Here is a 19,932-nt window from a genome sequence, read left to right as displayed (position 1 = left end):
AGATGAAGGAACATGTCTATAAATTTCCTGGTCAGATTACTTTGATTTGTATCACTGTCATGGATTTGCCGAGCAACAGCAATAACACAAATTTAACAAAACGTAATAGGATGCCATAGGCCCAGCAACAGGTAGAAATTTGCTCAACAACAGCAGTAGCCAGCCTACAAAAGGCTGGATGAGATGTGTCTACCCCAGTAATGATATTCAAAGACATTTAGATAGAATCAGATGTGAATAGCATTATAGTCGAAACCGCTTACCTAGGCGACTGGGAGATAAATGGCATGCTAATGTCTAGATTTAAGGAACTTTGAGAAGAGCAGACAAGCCAGTTTCCAGCTAGCAGCCTGGAGGCTCAGTTTTGCCTCTAAGTCTTGGAGCCAAGGCAGCGCAGAAACCTTGGTAAAGAAAGTTTGAATATCTTTTCTGGACAAAAGACAAGAATTTACAGTGCAGAAGAAGGCCATTTGGCCCACCGAGTCTGCACCGGGCCTTGGAAAGAGCACCCTACTTAAGCCCACGCCTCCACCCTATTCCCATAACCCAACCTAATCTTTTGGATGCTAAGGGGCAATGTAGCATGGCCAATCCACCTAACCTGCACATCTTTGGACTTTGGGAGGAAACCTGAGGAAACCCACGTAGCCACGGGGGAAAATGTAAACTCCACACAGTCACCCAAGGCTAGAATTGAACCTGGGACCCTGGAGCTATGAGGCAGCAGTGCTAACCACTGTGCCGCCATGGCACCCCAGACTTGATTATCACCCCTGAATTGTGTGGTCACTGTTTTAACCTATAGATTTATTTTCATTTGTCCAAATGATTAGCCTTGTGTTGTACTGATTTAACATATAGGAATATTTGAACTGGAAAGATATAAAAGTCAAGATTGTGTGGTAAAGAGAGACTTTGAATATTGCTTTCTAATATGTTGAAGGCAAATGATAAATGAGCTATCATGAAGTAATTCTATCAAACTATGACCATGTTGTTACTTTTGAGGCCAAAGTGTATGTTTGTTTGCATGTCTGTTTTATGAATTGAAGGACTTACAATTTAAGATTGAGAGCCAGAACAGCAGGCAACAGCATTTTATTCTATAGAAGCTGGCTGACTTGAAAGGAGAGGTAAACACTTAAAGTTAACACTTATTTTAAGTAAGCTGTATTCTTTTTCAAAATGGACTATGAATATACTTAACTGGGAATTAGCGATTTTAACAATCCCACTTGCAAATCAAATGATTGATAAAGGATTATGAATAAAGAATCTGGCGCAGCATTAAATGACTATTATTATAAGCACATTTTTTATTAACCTAGTATTTTAACAAAATATTTTACTGTATTCTCCAGACTGCAGAAGCAGAGGGCAATTCAACGCACTGTCACACCACTTCCGTGGCAGACGTTCGCCTGAGTACAGCTTCCGGGATGAGTCACCTTTAAGAAAATTGAAAAGCCTGACACGCTCCAGGTTCATTTCAGTTGCCAACTGAGTTCTGTTTCATAATTTGTTCATTTGCATATGGGGAGGTTGGCAGAAATTGAGAATCAATTGCAAAGCATTTCAAATATCTTAACGAAGGTTAGCGATAAATAAAATAACAGCAATGGACTTTAAGAGCCTCAACTTAACAATGTTTGGCTCCTAATTCCAAACTAGTTTAGCACTCCAGATAATCTACCTTTTTTAGATTACTATCAATGAATTTGATGGGGATGTTCTCTGAATGTAGCATACTGTTTGTTCCTCATTTGTTGCCTATCCATATATGGATTGCAAAGGACCATCCTCCTTCAGCTGGTGATCTGTACCTTTACCTTTTTTAAAAATTATGAGACTCCTGGGGTGGGGTCGGAGAATCGTTGGGGGCTGGTGTGAATCCCGACCCCACCGTGTCCCGAAGTCTCCGCCACCAGAGATTCGGCGGGGGCGGGAATCGCGCCGCACCGGTCGGCGGGGGCGGGAATCGCACCTCGCCGGTCGGCGGGCCCACCACCGCCGATTCTCTGGCTCACAATGGGCCAAAGTGCCGCTGCTGGAATGCCTGTCCTGCCAGCATGGATTAAACCACCTTTTGAACGGCGGGACAAGGCGGCGCTGGCAGGCTCTGGGGTCCTGGAGGGGGTGTGGGGCGATCTGGCCCCGGGGGGTGCCCCCACGTTGGCCTGGCCTGCGATCGGGGCCCACCGATCCACGGGCGGGCCTGTGCCGTGGGGGCACTCTTTTTCTTCCGCCTTCGCCATGGTCTTCACTATGGCAGAGGCGGAAGAGACCCCTCCCCTGCGCATGTGCGGGGATGACGTCAGCAGCCGCTGACGCTCCCGCTCATGCGCCGATCCGCGTCGCCCAGCAAAGACCTTTCGGCCCCGGCTGGCGTGGCGCCAAAGGCCTTTCCTTCCAGCCGGTGGAGCGCAAACCACTCCGGCGCGGGCCTATCCCCTCAAGGTGAGGGCTTGGTCCCTCCGCACCTTTGGGGCAGCCCGACGCCGGAGTGGTTCCCACCACTCCATTACGCCGGAACCCCCCGCCCCTGAAAGTGTAGAAACTTAGATTGGGCCTGGTGCTATGCTGTGGATGTAGCCATGAAGGAAGTTGGGCGACTGGCCTAAAAGCATCAGCCAACCTTAAGGGGAATAGCTTTTAAAGAGAATTGTTTCATATTATCATTTTGGGCAATGCATTACAAAATAGCAGCTGATAAGTATTGGAAAGTCGTGGAATCCATTTTCATTCATTGGAGCTGCATATTGCATTTGTGACCTTAGTGTCTGTGTCATCCCCTGTGATTGAGGGCAAGCTACTATGGTATTGCTGGGATGGCTCCACCATGCAGGAGTCTGGAGTAGAGGTAATTCAGAAAAGGGTAGCCCCATGGTGATCAGCAGTAGGTAGGGGTATAGAGCGAGAAAGTACATATAAAGCAGCATGTTGTAAGAGGGGTGTGTTGGTTTAACAACTGTGATGCTTACCTCTTCATTCAACACAGCATGATGGAGGATTCATGGTGAGGAGAGAAAATGATTTGGGAATTTTAGCAAAGAATGCCAAAAGATAATGCGGGAGAAATTAACGTATGAGCGAAAGACAGGAAATAGAGAAAAGACACTAAGTGTATCACAATCACTACGGAAAAGATACTGGGAAATTTACTGGGAAAACTATTGAAACTGAAGGGTGAAAAGTCCCATGGACTAGATGGCTTTTATCCTAGGGTCTTAAAGGAAGTGGCTGCAGAGATAGTAGATGTATTGGCTGTGAAATCTCCCAAAATTCCCCAAACCTGGAAAAGTCCCAGCAGATTGGGAAACCACGAATATAACACCTCTGTACAAGAAAGGAGAGAAACAGAAAGAAGAACACTTAACCCAAAGTCTGTCACAGGGAAAATGCTATAATCCATTATTAAGGACGTAATAAAACATTTACAAAATTGTAATATAATAAGACAAAGCCAATACTGTTTGGTGAAAGGAAGATTCTATTTGACAAATTTATTAGAATTCTTTGAGAAGGTAATAAGCAAGGTGGATATGTAGATGTGGTGTACTTGGATTTCCAGAAGGCATTTGATAAGGTGCCACTTCAAGTTACTTCACAAAATAAGAGCTCATGGTGTACTGGGTAATATACTCGCATGGACAGGGGATTGGTTAGCTGATGGGAAGCCGTAGGAATAAAACTATATTTTTCAGGTTGAGAAGCTGTTACTATTGGAGTGCTGGACCATCAAACTATTTATAATCTAAATCAATGACTTAGATGAAAGGGACTAGTCAAGGACTTGGATGAAGGGAGCTAAATTTGTCGATGACTCAAAGATAGGAGAGTAGCCTTGATAAATTCGTCTGTGAACTCTCGAGTAGGCAAAAATTTGGCAGTTGGAGTGTAATGTGGGAAAATGTGAACTTGTTCACTTTGGGAGGAAGAATAGAAAAATCAATACAATATTTAAAAGTAGAGAAACTGCGGAATTCTATGGTACAGAGGGATTTGGGTGTTCCTAGTACATGATTCCCAAAACTGGGAAGGGCAGCAAGTGGTTAGGAAGGCAAATGGGATGTTGTAATTTATTGCAAGCAGGAACAGATTATAGAAGTATGGAAATTATGCCACAATTGGGTGTTGGTGAGACTACATCTAGCGTACTACATACAGTTTGGTCTCCTTACTTAAGAAAATATATAATTGCATTTGAAACAATTCAGAGAAGGTTCACTTAACTGATTCTTGGGATGAAGGGGTTTAGAAGAATGAGAAGTGATCTGATTGAAACATCCAAGATTCTGAGAGGACTTGACAGGATGAATACTGAGAGGATGTTTCCCCTTGTAGGGGAGTCTGGAACTAATGGTCAGAGTTAAAAAATTAGGGGTTAAGACTAAGATAGGGAGGTTTTCTTTCCTCTCAGATGGTCATTGGTCTGTGGAATTCACTTACCCAGAAAACAATGGAGGTTGGGTCATTTTCGAGGCTAGGAATCAACTAGGCTGAGGCGCAGTCCGGAAGGCCACAATCAGCTTAACCATGATCTTATCAAACGGTGGAACTGTCCTGAGAGGCCAAACAGCTCTTAATTCTTGTTGTGGAGATGCCGGCGTTGGACTGGGGTGAGCACAGTAAGAAGTTTTACAACACCAGGTTAAAGTCCAACAGGTTTGTTTCGATGTCACTAGCTTTCGGAGCGCTGCTCCTTCCTCAGGTGAATGAAGAGGTATGTTCCAGAAACACATATATAGCCAGATTCAAAGATCGCATTCCAAGCATTGTTTGGCATCTTTGAATCTGGCTATATATGTGTTTCTGGAACATACCTCTTCATTCACCTGAGGAAGGAGCAGCGCTCTGAAAGCTAGTGACATCGAAACAAACCTGTTGGACTTTAACCTGGTGTTGTAAAACTTTTTACTTAATTCTTGTGTTATGTTCAGCCCAGAAGAGAGCCATACAAATGTCTTTAGAAATTGTCAAGGGGATTGAGTTTGTACCCTGTAATCTGCCTCCAACTAAGCCATGCTGCAAGGGAAACTTCCGCCGAAGGTTCCAATCTGGTATCCCTGACATGAATTTAAATATTTTGATGCCGTTGGCAAGTTTGTTTAGTTTCCTTCGCCTGGTCAACGATGGTAGATCAGTGGATTCCTCATGGCTTTACGACCACAACTTTGAAATAATCAGTTGCTTCTTTCCTTGATTTAAGTCGAACCTGCTGCAACACACACAGTGGAATTTCAATTATGGAGAAGGTTAGCATGGGCCTGTATAAGGATGAAATGCAGATTTATTATGTTTTTTAATTTTCCAATCGATGCAGCAGTGTGGGGGGGAACTTGAGGTCTTTCTGGTTGAACAAACTAATACGGGTCAAATGGCCTTACTCATCCCCGTTTATCCTATTCTATGAAATTGATCGATGCAGTAGTGAATATATAATTTTAAGCAGATGCAAATAGCAAAATTAGTGAGGAAAAATGTGCTTTTGTTTGCATACGATTGTTACTAATAGAATATATTTTAAAATGCCCTTGCAGTTCTCTGATGAATGTATTTCGCAATGAAAATGCAACCATGTCATTAAAATCTGCCGCTGAAAAGGATGATGCTGTCATCAGTGATTTCCAGGACTTTATGACTGAAATACAGAAAACAATCGCTGGTCTTCAAAATCAGGTGGGAACACATTTAGAGATAAATGGGTTTGCGTTTTCTTCAGCCTTCATTTCAATAACTGACACATAAGAGGTAACTGTATCAGCCAAATTGGAGGACAGAGCAAATTACGATGGAGAATGTAGGAGGCTATAAAAGATTAAGGGAGTGAGAAGCCAGTGCAAACACAGTTCTGTGCAGAAAAATGTGTAGTAGCATATTTGAGGAGGTGAAAAACAGTAAAAAGAAAGTATATACTAAGGGCTGGATCCTTCTGCCTGCCGCAAGATCGCCATGGGTAGGATACGGACCATTGACCTCGGGCTGGAATTTACAGCCGCGGGCGGGTGCAGCCGAAGAATCCTGCCCTACTTGTTTACAGTTGGTAAAAAAATTATTTTTTTAAATTTAGAGTACCCAATTCATTTTTTATCCAATTAAGGGGCAAAACCAGCCATGGGCTGGTTTAGCACAGGGCTAAATAGCTGGCTTTTAAAGCAGGCTAGCAGCACGGGTTCAATTCCTGTACCAGCCTCCTCGAACAGGCGCCGGAATGTGGCGACTAGGGGCTTTTCACAGTAACTTCATTTGAAGCCTACTTGTGACAATAAGCGATTTTCATTTCATTTCATTCATTTAGCGTGGCCAATCCACCTAGCCTGCACATCTTTGGATTGTGGGGGCGAAACCCACGCAAACATGGGGCGAATGTGACAAACTCCACATGGACAGTGACCCAGAGCCGGGATCGAACCTGGGACCTCGGTGCCGTGAGGCTGCAGTGCTAACCCACTGCACCACCGTACTGCCCTCACGGTTGGTAAGATTGAAGAAACAGAGATCCCGGAGAGCGGATATACTAAGGAGAGAAATTGGTTCACATTGCACATGCTTTTTTAGTATGAAATAACATTGCCAATTTGGAAATTAATCCCCCAATGAACAACTTCCAAGTACTCCGGTTGACCACCAAGTACAGACTTTGGGTTCCTCAGATATGCTAATCTGATGACCAATGCCCAGTTAATAACTCCAGTGCCAGTTGTGGTGACGAATGTGATATAAAATAGTTACTTTAGAGATATTAGTTACTGTAATGTAGAGATAGGCCAGTCTCATTCTGGTGAGTTCACAGACAAAGGATTTCAGACCGCATGGCAAAGCAAGGAGGAGGTGTGTCCACCAAAGGAGGAGAAAAGGATGCTGGGTAATAAGGGGGCCAGAGGAAGGGATGAGAAGTGAGCCAATCAGAATGTATGACCAGGTCAGGAGGGGTATAGGATGACCTATGGGAATCGTGTATGTGAAACCTGATACCATTTGAATTGATTTGCAGAAATCCCTTTGTCTCTTTGTTCATTCGCTTTCCGGGAGCTTTGTAGGAGACTGGATGTGTCCTATGCCTCTGTGAAATGAATCAGGCTTGCAAGCCAAATAAAATAACTAATGCTGTACCTGCAAATCCATCTCGACTTTTATTGAGGCCAGACTGACGGGTAAAGAAATTTGTATTTTGTCAGTGGCTAAGTAAATAGGAAAAGGAAGATAAATAAACTTGTTCTCCACCGACCACCCCCGTCCCCCCCTTCTTAAATAGCTCCTGTTCCAAAGTTGGTGCCTGTAGTCCATAAATGTCCGAAGACCATCTTAATATTCCTCAGCTGACCTACAATCAGTGCAGATAAACCAAAGGAATGAATATACACTTTAATAGCCTAACACGGGCAGCGCAGTGGCACAGTGGTTAGCAGAGCCAGGGACTCTGGTTCGATTGCGGCCTTAGATGATTTGTCAATGTGGAGTTCTCCCCGTGTCTGCGTGGGTTTCCTCCGAGTGCTCCGATTTCCTCCTGAAGTCAAAGGATGTGCAGGTTAGGTGGATTGGCCATGCTAAAGTAGCCGTATTGTGTCCAAAGATGTACAGGTTAGATGAGGGTGTGGGGTGGGCCTTTCGGGGATCGATGCAGACTTGATGGGCCAAATAAGACCATAAGACATAGGAGTGGAAGTAAGGCCATTCGGCCCATCGAGTCCACTCCACCATTCAATCATGGCTGATTTCAACTCCATTTACCCGCTCTCTCTCCATAGCCCTTAATTCCTCGAGAAATCAAGAATTTATCAACTTCTGTCTTAAAGACACTCAACGTCCCGGCCTCCACCGCCCTCTGTGGCAATGAATTCCACATACCCACCACTCTTTGGCTGAAGAAATTTTTCCTCATCTCTGTTCTAAAGTGACTCCCTTTTATTCTAAGGCTGTGCCCCCGGGTCCTAGTCTCCCCTGCTAATGGATACAACTTCCCTACATCCACCCTATCTAAGCCATTCATAATCTTGTAAGTTTCTATTAGATCTCCCCTCAACCTCCTAAACTCCAATGAATATAATCCCAGGATCCTCAGACGTTCATCGTATGTTAGGCCTACCATTCCTGGGATCATCCATGTGAATCTCCGCTGGACCCGCTCCAGTGCCAGTATGTCCTTCCTGAGGTGTGGGGCCCAAAATTGCTCACAGTATTCTAAATGGGGCCTAGCTAATGCTTTATAAAGCTTCAGAAGTACATCCCTGCTTTTATATTCCAAGCCTCTTGAGATGAATGACAACAAATGGCCTCTTTCTGCACTGTATAGATTCTGTGGAATGTATTATAATAAGGATGACTTTCTCGATTGTCTTTCTTTCCTGGTTGAACATTGTGGCACCATACTGCAAATGCATTCTAAGCAAGTAAATCAAAAACAGGCTTTGATACTTTGATCTAGATGTTACGGCAGCTAATTTCTGCGGCCTGATGTTTACTGATTCCATCTAAGATTCCTCCTGTCTGATGCCTTAAAAGATGTTAACTCATTTTACAATAAGCATTTTAAGCATTTGCCTATTAAGATGGCCAACAGTGATATTAGGTCTAAAGTATTGACATTATTTGTGGCCAACCGACTTGTGCATGTTTTTAAACAGAACCTTGACTGGCAAAGCACTGCAGACATTGAAAAATGAGTTTAGCAACAAAGCTGTCCAGTAAAGTAATGATTTTGATATCTAGTTTTATGGACAAGGGAAATTAGTGTCCATCACAGTGTGGATGAATGCAAGAGAATATAAATAATTTTCTTTCTTCGACCCCATAATGTTGTATCACACTGCTAATGTGCACAAAGTGCCACAATGGTGTTCCCTTGCTACACTAGTATTTTCTGACCATTCCCACCAGCGGGATCTCCCTGGCCACCGACGGCGAACCCCCACCACGTGTTTCCCAGTGGTGCATACAACGGGAGGCACCGTTGACAGCGGCAGCAGCAGAAGATCTTGCCACCGACCAATGAAGAGCCACCTCTGCCACCACGAAACAAGGGCGGGGGAGGGTGCAGAAAAAAAACATCCTTTGTGTTGTCCCTGTTTCCTGGCGTCTATGGTTATAGCTGATTAGTGGCAGATAGTGATCATTTTACTTTCAGTCATATCCTTTATTGCCTTTTTCATATCTTCCCACAGATTAAAAAACTTGAAGGGCAACTCAGTAAATCTGGATGCACTGATGGAACGGCACAGGAACGCTCTGACAAGGCAGAGTGGAAGGAGGACACCTGCACCACCTGCAAATGCGAGGTATGACTGCAGATATTGATGGCAGCCACAATACCATTTAAACCAGTTGAATTTGTGGTAGTGAACAAAATATTTCATCACAAAGTTGCATTTGGTGAAATTATATAGAAATTGCATTCAGGTCTCTAAAGGGGTGGCGCAGTGGTTAGCGCTGAGGACCCAGGTTCGATCCCGGTCCCGGTATCCTTAACTTTATTACCTGCCATTTTTTTCTGGGGCTATATCCAATCAAGGTAAACTCCCAATGCTCCAGCTTCAAAGCATAGCACAGGAATGGTGCTCAGCAAAATTTCGCCATAAATCCAGATAATTGTATACAAGTCTCTTTTTAAAGACCGGGTCGGAGAATCGCCGAGGGCCGCCGTGAATCCCGCCCCCGCCGTGTCCCGAATTCTCCGCCACCGGAGATTCGGCGGGGGCGGGAATCGTGGTGGTCGGCAGAAATCGCGCCGGTCGGCGGGCCCACCCTCGGCGATTCTCCGGTCCGCGATGGGCTGAAGTCACCGTGGATTGAACCACCTTTCGAACGGCGGGACAAGGCGGCGCGGGCGGGCTCCGGGGTCCTGGGGGAGGCGCGGGCCGATCTGGCCCCGGGGAGTGCCCCCACGGTGGCCTGGCCCGCGATCTGGGCCCACCGATCCGCGGGCGGGCCTGTGCCGTGGGGCACTGTTTTCCTTACGCCTTCGCCATGGTCTTCACTATGGCGGTGGCGGAAGAGACCCCCTCCACTGCGCATGCGCGGGGATGCCGTGAGCGGCCGCTGATGCTCCCGCGCATGCGCCGCCCGGCAAAGTCATTTCCGCGCCAGCTGGCGGGGCGGAAATCAGTCCGGCTCGGGCCTAGCCCCTCAAGGTGAGGGCTCGGCCCCTCAAGATGCGGAGAATTCCGCACCTTTGGAGCGGGGCGATGCCGGACTGATTTGCGCCGTTTTTGGCGGCGGTCGGCGGACATCACGCCGATTGCGGAGAATCCCGCCCCGGATTTTTTTTTTAAATTTTAAAATACTCAATTCATTTTCTTTTCTAATGAAGGATGGGAATCGAACTCTGGTCCCTGGCGCTGTGAAGCAGCAGTGCTAACCACTGTGCTACTGTGCCGCTACCATGCTACTTTCATTTTATGCCTCCTGCCCAAATGTGCAGCAGGCCTTGTGCTTCGGGGAAGCTTTACATGCCAAAAATCAGTGCAAATTAGGGGGAGGAATTCTCAATATAAAGTTGAGCATTGCATGCCCTTGTGCCCATGGTGAGTGCAGCTACCCTGACCACCTTTTTGTAAAATCCAGGCTTGTGTATTTTTCATTTGTCCGATTTGGTCTGTTTATTTTTGTTTTAAAGTTGTGTAACATGTCTTTTCACATAAGTTACCAGCACATTTAGTAAAGTCTACAGTTCGTTCGTACATTAGCATGATGAACAAGTGAACATTTGTTCAAAAAAATCCATAATTGATGTCAGCCAGAGATTATGGTCTGATTGACATCAAATTCCTGTGAGAAAGCAGATAATTAAAAACAGTGAGAGGCTAAGTTGCACTTAAGAGTCCTCTCTGTATAGCTGGGCGCAGCACTTGATTTGACTTCATTCATACTTGAAACAAAATCGCTTTCTGTTTTGTATTTCAGACAGGACAGATTACCTGCTTCGTTGAAACATGTCCACCAACCAGTTGTGCTAATCCTGTGAAGATGGAGGGAGTTTGCTGTCCAGTCTGTGCAGAACAAACCTTGAAACAAGATGAGAGGTCCTAAACTCTCACTTGCAGGACTGGAGGGGAATGCGCTGCCCTTTCAATTGTACAGTGAATCATAATGTCTGGATGTCAGTGTGCTTTCAAAACTACCCATGAGTATTCAAGTCAGAATTGCAAAGAAAACATCAATTTGAAGAAATCCCAAGCAATGTTAAAAGAAAATGCTCAAATGCATGCTTCACGTTCACTGATTTTAAATCAGCAACACAGTTTAAAACATGTTATGTGCATGTATGAGTGTACTGTCAAAAGAAAACCACAGTGCAAAAGTGTTGAAAGGGAAGACGTGTGTTTTATGACGGGGTGATTTAAATTTATCCTTGTCAATGGTTTCCTGGTAAGAAGCTTCTCAGGTTAGAAATGCCAAAATGAAAATTGGTGCTACATGTAATTTCTTGTATATGACACTATAGTAAATAGCAGGAGGTAACATACCTTAACATTTCCAAACGACTTTATTTGTTGAAAGGCAAAAACAATCTCGAGAGCTCGTCTAGCTCAACATATATATGTTTATGTGCTGTTTTTTTTTCTTTTGAATGAGTGTGTGTTTCAAGGAGGGGGGAAAAAAAAATCAAAAGAATGGTTTTGCATATTTCACTCCGTTCTAGAGCCCCAGGTATTTTGTGTTCCATGAACCTAAAGGCTTTCACTCTCCCAAGGTGTTGAGACTTGTAGGCAGGCTGTTCTAGTTACTAATGTGAAGATGTTATCCATACTTGTTTGGACGTTTGATACACAGATGCCTACTAATTTGCAGATTGGTGTACATACCACATTGAAAAAGTGCCTGTGCATTGTCACTAATTGGCACGATATGTCAGCGTTCTCACACAATGAATAAGATTGCCAGTTATTTGTCAATCCCAATCAGAGCATTTAAAAAGAAACCTGTTTTTTTTTTTGTCTGTGTGGCCTGGCTACTGAATTTTCAGCTCTAACCATTACACCTTGGATTTATGGCATTTTGCACTTCTTAAATTTTTTTTGGAATACTTTTTTTATGTACTAGTAGAACTTTTTTTACATTGTAGTAATTTGTTACCGTATACAGACATAAGAAATGGTGGGGGTGCAGAGGGAGGGGGAGGTCCATAAAAGGGGTTTCTTGCTCCCTGATTATCCATTGAAAAGCTATGCTAACCAGTGAAACAGTATTAACTGTCATTTAACATTTCTAACCATTGTTTCTTTATTGTTGGGAAGATTTTTTTTTATTTATTTACTCAGTCAGATGTTAATTGGTCACTTTTAACCATCAATGAAGGACATCTAATAACTATTTTTTTTAAATCATCATACCTCAACCTTCCATTTATGGTGCTATTTGATTTTAAGGCAACATTCTCATGTGACTTTAAAAAAAGTAACCATATTTGTCATATACCAACCTCTTAACAAGTATAAGTTTCTAACATTCACAAAAGATTTGGGATAGAGAAAAATCAATGCACCATAGCAGCAACCAAACCTCACGTGATATAAGATTTTTTTTTAAACAACGCCTTGGCAAAGATTTATGTGATGCCAACTATTTACAAAAGCAGTTGAATTTTACGACACTCAAGATCAAGTTACTGACCATTTTTTCAGGGGTTATGTGGATATAAAGGAGCGAGGTAGTATTTTGAAAAATATTTAAGTATTTGCACTGCTTCTTAAAGAAAAGTCACTTGGGTTTCATTTTTGTTTGCATGTCTGTTTTATTTTTGTCATGCAAGCAGGCAAATTCACATTGGACCAAATGGCCTCATTCCATGCTGTAAGATTCTCTGCAGGCTCTGACACTGATAAACGGATTGTTCAGCCAGAACAATATACGGCTACTCTACTGCTTTGTTTCGCATTTTTTTCTCTCTCTCGTAACAGCAGTGCTGATTTAGTTTTAATACTGACCATGGTTGTCTTTGAAATTGTACACATTGTTCTGAGAATGAGTGTCTTAATAGCCATATTGCTTTAACGAGACTGAACAGGAACATAGCATAAAGCAATAAATTTACCAAAGAGATGTTTGCACTGTGTAATGCATTTGTACGAACCAAATTAAACAGACCACATTATCTGGCATAAGCAGTATCATTTTCCTAGTGTCACTTGGGTTACACCTAGCACCAGAATAGTTCATTTACAGGTCCCAGTGGAATTACCAATCTTTTTTCAGGCGGTGTTTGTTGGCAATCTGTTTCATCCAGTTGTCATTCGTGATAACATCATTTGTGAAATAACCAGTGTGGAATGTGGTATAATACTATATCAAGGTGATCGGAAAGGTTATATACACCAGAAGAGCAAGTTAAGGATTTCCTATATCACATTAAATATATCCTGCTGATTGCAACTCAGTATTTCATTTGATTTGAGTCACCCGAATGAGTAGATAAAATCCCATTCTCAAAGAAAGGTGATGCATGAATCAAGTAATAATGTTTGTGTGAAACAAAATTTGTGTTTCAAAAACCTGAATAATGTCAGAAACAAATAAGAAATTCAACATTTTTAATGTCCTAGGAAAGATTGGCTGGGATTTTACCTGCAGGTGTAAGCCCTTATTTTGGGGTCAAATGCAGTTCCAGAGCCCATATGGGCATGTGGATGGTGGGACTGCAGCAGCAATCTTCCTAGTGCAAGTTCTTAAAAATGGCGGGCTGAATTTCCATACTGCCACTGAGCGAGTCAGCCACTGTGGAGGCTGCAAGGAGGACGTGCCCTCACAGGAGGTTGAAGACAAAATACTGCCCGGGTAGGTCCGGCAATCTAAAAGATAACCCCTCCAGGAGGTGGCATCAGGGCAGCTATTGCCTTCCTCGAGCGATGGATCCCTCGAATGTGACGGCCTCACCCCCCCCCCCACCCCCCACCCCTCTCCTGCCAGGAAGCTGATGGATGGCTATCTCTATGCAGCTGGTGACCTCCCAATGTGATAAGCGGCAGCTCTGCCACCAGCAAAATGCCTGCTGCCTTCTGCATCCGCCAATAAGCCTCAATTTTGGTTCCTAATCTTCGCCGCACTCTGACAATCTTTTTACTGTTAATATACCTATAGAAGATCTTTATACGAGTCACCAATTTTATTCTTTCCATCTCTTATTTCCTTTATCATTTCTCATTATTTTAAATATTAAATCTGATTCTCACTGATATTATCAAGCTGATATCTGACATGTGTCTTTTTCTGCTTCATCCCTCTCTCTAAAATCTTTGTCATCCAGGAAGCTCTGGCTTTGGTTTACCCCCATTATTGGAAAATATCTTAATTGGGGGGAAACCAACACTTTAAAGGATGCCCATTGCTTCATTGAATTTATCCTTGCTAATCTTCCAATTTATCTTGTTCAGATTCCTCTTCAATTTTCTGAATTTAGTGCTCCACTGATTAAACATTTTCATTCTAGATTGCTTCTTTCCGATAACTATTATAAATTTTACGGCACTATGGTGACTATTCCTGAAATGATCCTACACTGGCATTCTCCAATTGACCCACTTCATTCTCTAGATCTAGCGTATTATAATTTCCTATTTGTGCAAGAAACATACTCGTCAAGGTGTAGATTTATTGACTGAGTGTCTTTTAAGGATTGGTGTACATAGCAATAAGATGGAAGAGCTACATGAATCTGCAATTTTGTCCTGGTGTAGGATAAAACTTTGTAACCGTATTAGTAAGGAGCAGATTTTTAATGGGTTGTGAAATCTATATCTTTGGCAACCAGCCAGTCCAAGACAATCCGTAAATAAAGTGCTGAATGTATGAATTTCAAATATATTGTAGTATAAGTATTCGGTGAAGTAAGGGTTAAAAGCCTGGGTTAGAGTTTGATTGCTGAAGTCATGTTTTAAAAGATACTTGGGTTGAAAGATAAAACTTTTGAGAGCCAGAGGTGCAACTAACCATCGTAAAAAGCTTGGCCTCATGGAACTTTGTTTTGATTAAGGGGATTTCCTCGGGAGTTAATTCGTTTTCAGCTTAGTGAGATTATGTCATTGCTAGGTGGAGCCAATATGCAGTGTAGGAATGGAAGAAAATCCCATGATTCTTGCATTGATTATAGAGGTACATAATTCGTCAAAGAGCACTCCAATCATCGTCCCAATCCAGATGACAAAATCTGTAACTCAAAATAAGCATAAATTTTTCCCACTAGTTTTCCTGTAAAAGGTTAATATCCAAAGTTCAGATGCATATCTGGCCCAGAAGTATGCAAAATTGTGAGAGACCTCATCTCGCAGACATCCCGATGTGCGTGATATTTTGGTTGGCAGGCGTGAGTGCGAAATGGATTTGAACATCAATTAGCCTGGATTTTATACAATCTTTAGGTCAGCACACAGACAAGTAACAATCTGTTTTTGCCAATTTAGCACCCAAGAGTGGCGGCCATGGAGGGAGTGGTCGCACAAGGGGAGCTCCGGCTTGAAGGTGTTGGTTTGAGCACTAGGCCAAGGGGAAAAGGTTTTTCTTCACATTTGGCATGCCTGCTGGCTACCCCACCCAGCTAAAGGCAGTTTAAAGACCTGGCTAAGGAGTTGGAGGAGACCAGTGATGCAGCAGCAATTTCGACAATGAAAGAGGGGGATGGATTGTCGTCGGTGGGAAAACCTCAGGTGGAGCAATTTCACCATCAAAGAAAGGAGATGCACAGTGGCTGGTCAAAAGCGATTGAGAGGGAAGTGCACCTCTGCAAGGGTTGCTGGACCGGATAGAGAAGCGCCTCGAGGCTCAAGGGCGACGATGCGTGAGGTGAAGAAGGTGGTGTCCGGCCGGAGCGATCTTTGGAGGTGGGATCCTCGGGGATATATGCAAGTCACTGCGGGTGAAGGTGGAAGAACAGGTAGCAGAATGCGCAAATTGTGGGTCTGCCAGAGGGTGTGGAAGGAACGAGCGCCACAAAGTTTGTGTCGAAGATATTGGACGGGTTGTTGGAGGAGAAGGTGTTGAACAAGGCCCCAGAGGTGGATTGAGACAGAAACCGAGAGTGCGAGTGCCGCCGCGAACGGTGATTGTGCAGTTGCACGAGTTCATGGTTAAGGAGAACATTTTGAGGTAGGCCAGGGCGAAGCGAGACTGCGAACGGGAGCGGAATTGTGTCCGGATATATCAGGACATCAACGCGGAGCTAGCGAAGAGGCCTGTGGGATTCAACAGGGCCAAGGCTATGTTGTATCAGTGGAAGATTCATTTTGGGATGCTGTACCCAGCGAGACTTTGGGTCGCACTCGACGACCGGGAGTACTAGGCATGCTTTCCTTCATCGGAAGGGGTATTGAGTACAAGAGTTGGCAGGCCATGTTACAGTTGTATAAGACTTTGGTTTGGCCACATTTGGAATACTGCGTGCAGTTCTGGCCACCACATTACCAAAAGAATGTGGATGCTTTGGAGAAGGTGCAGAGGAGGTTCACCAGGGTGTTGCCTGGTATGGAGGGTGCTAGCTATGAAGAGAGATTGAGTAGATTAAGATTATTTTCATTAGAAAGACAGAAGTTGAGGGGGGACTTCATTGAGATCTACAAAATCATGAGAGGTATAGACAGAGTGGATAGCAAGAAGCTTTTTCCCAGAGTGGGGGACTCGATTACTAGAGGTCACGAGTTCAAGGTGAGAGGGGAAAAGTTTAAGGGAGATATGCGTGGAAGGTTCTTTACGCAGAAGGTGGTGGGTGTCTGGAACGCATGGCCGGCGGAGGTGATAGAGGCGGGCACGATAGCATCATTTAAGATGTATCTAGATGGATACCTGAATGGGCAGGGAGCAGAGGGATACAGATCCTTAGAAAATAGACGACAGTTTTAGATAGAGGATCTGGATCGGTGCAGGCTTGGAGGGCCGAAGGGCCTGTTCCTGTGCTGTAATTTTTCTTTGTTCTTTGAGATGGTAGAAGAGGCGAATTACTTTGTAAGGGACCACAAACTGGGAGAGAACTGAGAGTTGATGTGAGATGGAGGAGTTAAGTCCACAACAATTGGGTGTTATGGCTGTTTTATGTTACCGGAGCATGGGAGTTTTTTTTTGACAGGAGTTGTAAGTTTATAAGAGGGTTGATCACCACCCCTACCCAATCCATCCTGCCTTCTGCTATTTGGGAGGAGGTAATTTGTGAATTTGAGTGCTTCCTGTTTCAGGTAAAGGGTGTGTATGATGTGGCCCTTCAGGTGGGGTTAGTGGTTAGGTCGGTATTCAAGGAGGTTAGGGGTCAGTTGCGCAAGCGGAGTTACTGGTGGTGTGGAGGGGTGTGCAAGGAGGGACATAGGACAGGAATTGCCACGCTACCGAGCAATACTAGTGAATGGAGTAAGGTGGGGGAAGAGGTTGCAATAGGTGGCCAGTTTTTTGAGGGGGGGATTGCGACGTGGCAGAGGTGGAGGCTGGGCATGGGTGGAGAGGGCGCCATCTTGGATGGGCTTGATTCAGGGCAGGATTAAGTGAGGCAGAATTGGTGGAGGATGATGGCAGACGGTAAAGGGAACGGAGGCATAAGCAGTGACGTGGAACATCCAGGGTCTGAATGGACTGGTTAAGAGGTTGTGTGTTAATAAGGCGTTAACAAACCTTATTGAGTTCTTTGAGAAGGTGACTGAACAGGTAGATGAGGGTAGAGCAGTTGATGTGTATATGGATTTCAGCAAAGCGTTTGATAAGGTTCCCCACGGTAGGCTATTGCAGAAAATACGGAGGCTGGGGATTGAGGGTGATTTAGAGATGTGGATCAGAAATTGGCTAGCTGAAAGAAGACAGAGGGTGGTGGTTGATGGGAAATGTTCAGAATGGAGTACAGTCACAAGTGGCGTACCACAAGGATCTGTTCTGGGGCCGTTGCTGTTTGTCATTTTTATCAATGACCTAGAGGAAGGCACAGAAGGGTGGGTGAGTAAATTTGCAGACAATACTAAAGTCGGTGGTGTTGTCGATAGTGTGGAAGGATGTAGCAGGTTACAGAGGGATATAGATAAGCTGCAGAGCTGGGCTGAGAGGTGGCAAATGGAGTTTAATGTAGAGAAGTGTGAGGTGATTCACTTTGGAAGGAATAACAGGAATGCAGAATATTTGGCTAATGGTAAAGTTCTTGAAAGTGTGAATGAGCAGAGGGATCTAGGTGTCCAGGTACATAGATCCCTGAAAGTTGCCACCCAGGTTGATAGGGTTGTGAAGAAGGCCTATGGAGTGTTGGCCTTTATTGGTAGAGGGATTGAGTTCCGGAGTCGGGAGGTCATATTGCAGCTGTACAGAACTCTGGTACGGCCTCATTTGGAGTATTGCGTACCGTTCTGGCCACCGCATTATAGGAAGGACGTGGAGGCTTTGGAGCGGGTGCAGAGGAGATTTACCAGGATGTTGCCTGGTATGGAGGGAAAATCTTATGAGGAAAGGCTGATGGACTTGAGGTTGTTTTCGTTGGAGAGAAGAAGGTTAAGAGGAGACTTAATAGAGGCATACAAAATGGTCAGGGGGTTGGATAGGGTGGACAGTGAGAGCCTTCTCCCGCGGATGGAAATGGCTGGCACGAGGGGACATAACTTTAAACTGAGGGGTAATAGATATAGGACAGAGGTCAGAGGTAGGTTCTTTACGCAAAGAGTAGTAAGGCCGTGGAATGCCCTACCTGCTACAGTAGTGAACTCGCCAACATTGAGGGCATTTAAAAGTTTATTGGATAAACATATGGATGATAACGGCATAGTGTAGGTTAGATGGCTTTTGTTTCGGTGCAACATCGTGGGCCGAAGGGCCTGTACTGTGCTGTATTGTTCTATGTTCTAAGTATTTTTATAGTAGGCTGTATGGGTTGGAACCCCCACCGGGGCCAGAGGGGATGAGGCACTTCCTAGGGGGGCTGAATTTCCTGAAGTGGACGGGGAGCTGGTAGAAGGGCTGGGGGCCCCAATTGGGATCAAAGAGATAGTAGAACAAAGAAAATTACAGCACAGGAACAGGCCCTTCGGCCCTCCAAGCCTGCGCCGATCCAGATCCTTTATCTAAACCTATCATCTATTTTCCAAGGACCTACTTCCCCCTGTACCCCGCCCATTCATATATCTGTCTAGATGCATCTTAAATGATGCTATTGTGCCCACCTCTACCACCACCGCTGGCAAAGCGTTCCAGGCACCCACCACCCTCTGCATAAAAAAACTTTCCACGCACATCTCCCTTAAACTTTTCCCCTCTCACCTTGAAATCGTGACCCCCTTCTAATTGACACCCCCACTCTTGGAAAAAGCTTGTTGCTATCCACCCTGTCCATACATAAGAACTAGGAGCAGGAGTAGGCCACCTGGACCCTCGAGCCTGCTCCGCCATTCAATGAGATCATGGCTGATCCTTTGTGGACTCAACTCCATTTTCCGGCCCGAACACCATAATCCTTAATCCCTTTATTCTTCAAAAAACTATCTTTTTCTTAAAAACATTTAATGAAGGAGCCTCTACTGCTTCACTGGACAAGGAATTCCATAGATTCACAACCGTTTAGGTGAAGAAGTTCCTCCTAAACTCAGTCCTAAATCTACTTCCCCTTAATTTGAGGCTATGCCCCCTAGTTCTGCTTTCACCCGCCAGTGGAAACAACCTGCCTGCATATATCCTATCTATTCCCTTCATAATTTTATATGTTTCCATAAGATCCCCCCTCATCCTTCTAAATTCCAATGAGTACAGTCCCAGTCTACTCAACCTCTACTCGTAATCCAACCCCTTCAGCTCTGGGATTAACCTAGTGAATCTCCTCTGCACACCCTCCAATGCCAGTACGTCCTTTCTCAAGTAAGAAGACCAAAACTGAACACAATACTGCAGGTGTAGCCTCACCAACACCCTATACAATTGCAGCATAACCTTCCTAGTCTTAAACTCCATCCCTCTAACTTCCCCCTGTACCCCGCCCATTCATATATCTGTCTAGAT

The 19,932-nt window shown here is 44.4% G+C and overlaps 1 protein-coding gene across 2 annotated transcripts in view; it reads left to right on the top strand.

The window, feature by feature from the left end:
• Positions 1 to 13,100, top strand: part of pxdn (peroxidasin) — a 331,411-nt gene extending 318,311 nt beyond the window's left edge. For both annotated transcript variants that reach the window (XM_072498665.1, XM_072498666.1), the window contains 4 exons: positions 1,362 to 1,482; positions 5,541 to 5,679; positions 9,162 to 9,275; positions 10,900 to 13,100. In XM_072498665.1, the coding sequence (XP_072354766.1) occupies positions 1,362 to 1,482; positions 5,541 to 5,679; positions 9,162 to 9,275; positions 10,900 to 11,025 (500 nt within the window). In that variant the 3' untranslated portion in view covers positions 11,026 to 13,100. The remainder of the gene's footprint in view (positions 1 to 1,361; positions 1,483 to 5,540; positions 5,680 to 9,161; positions 9,276 to 10,899) is intronic.
• The last annotated feature ends 6,832 nt before the right edge of the window (positions 13,101 to 19,932 follow it).

Source organism: Scyliorhinus torazame, chromosome 4, assembly GCF_047496885.1.
Source record: "Scyliorhinus torazame isolate Kashiwa2021f chromosome 4, sScyTor2.1, whole genome shotgun sequence".
Classification (NCBI taxonomy): Eukaryota; Metazoa; Chordata; class Chondrichthyes; order Carcharhiniformes; family Scyliorhinidae; genus Scyliorhinus; species Scyliorhinus torazame.
This window is presented reverse-complemented; position numbering and strand designations above follow the sequence as displayed.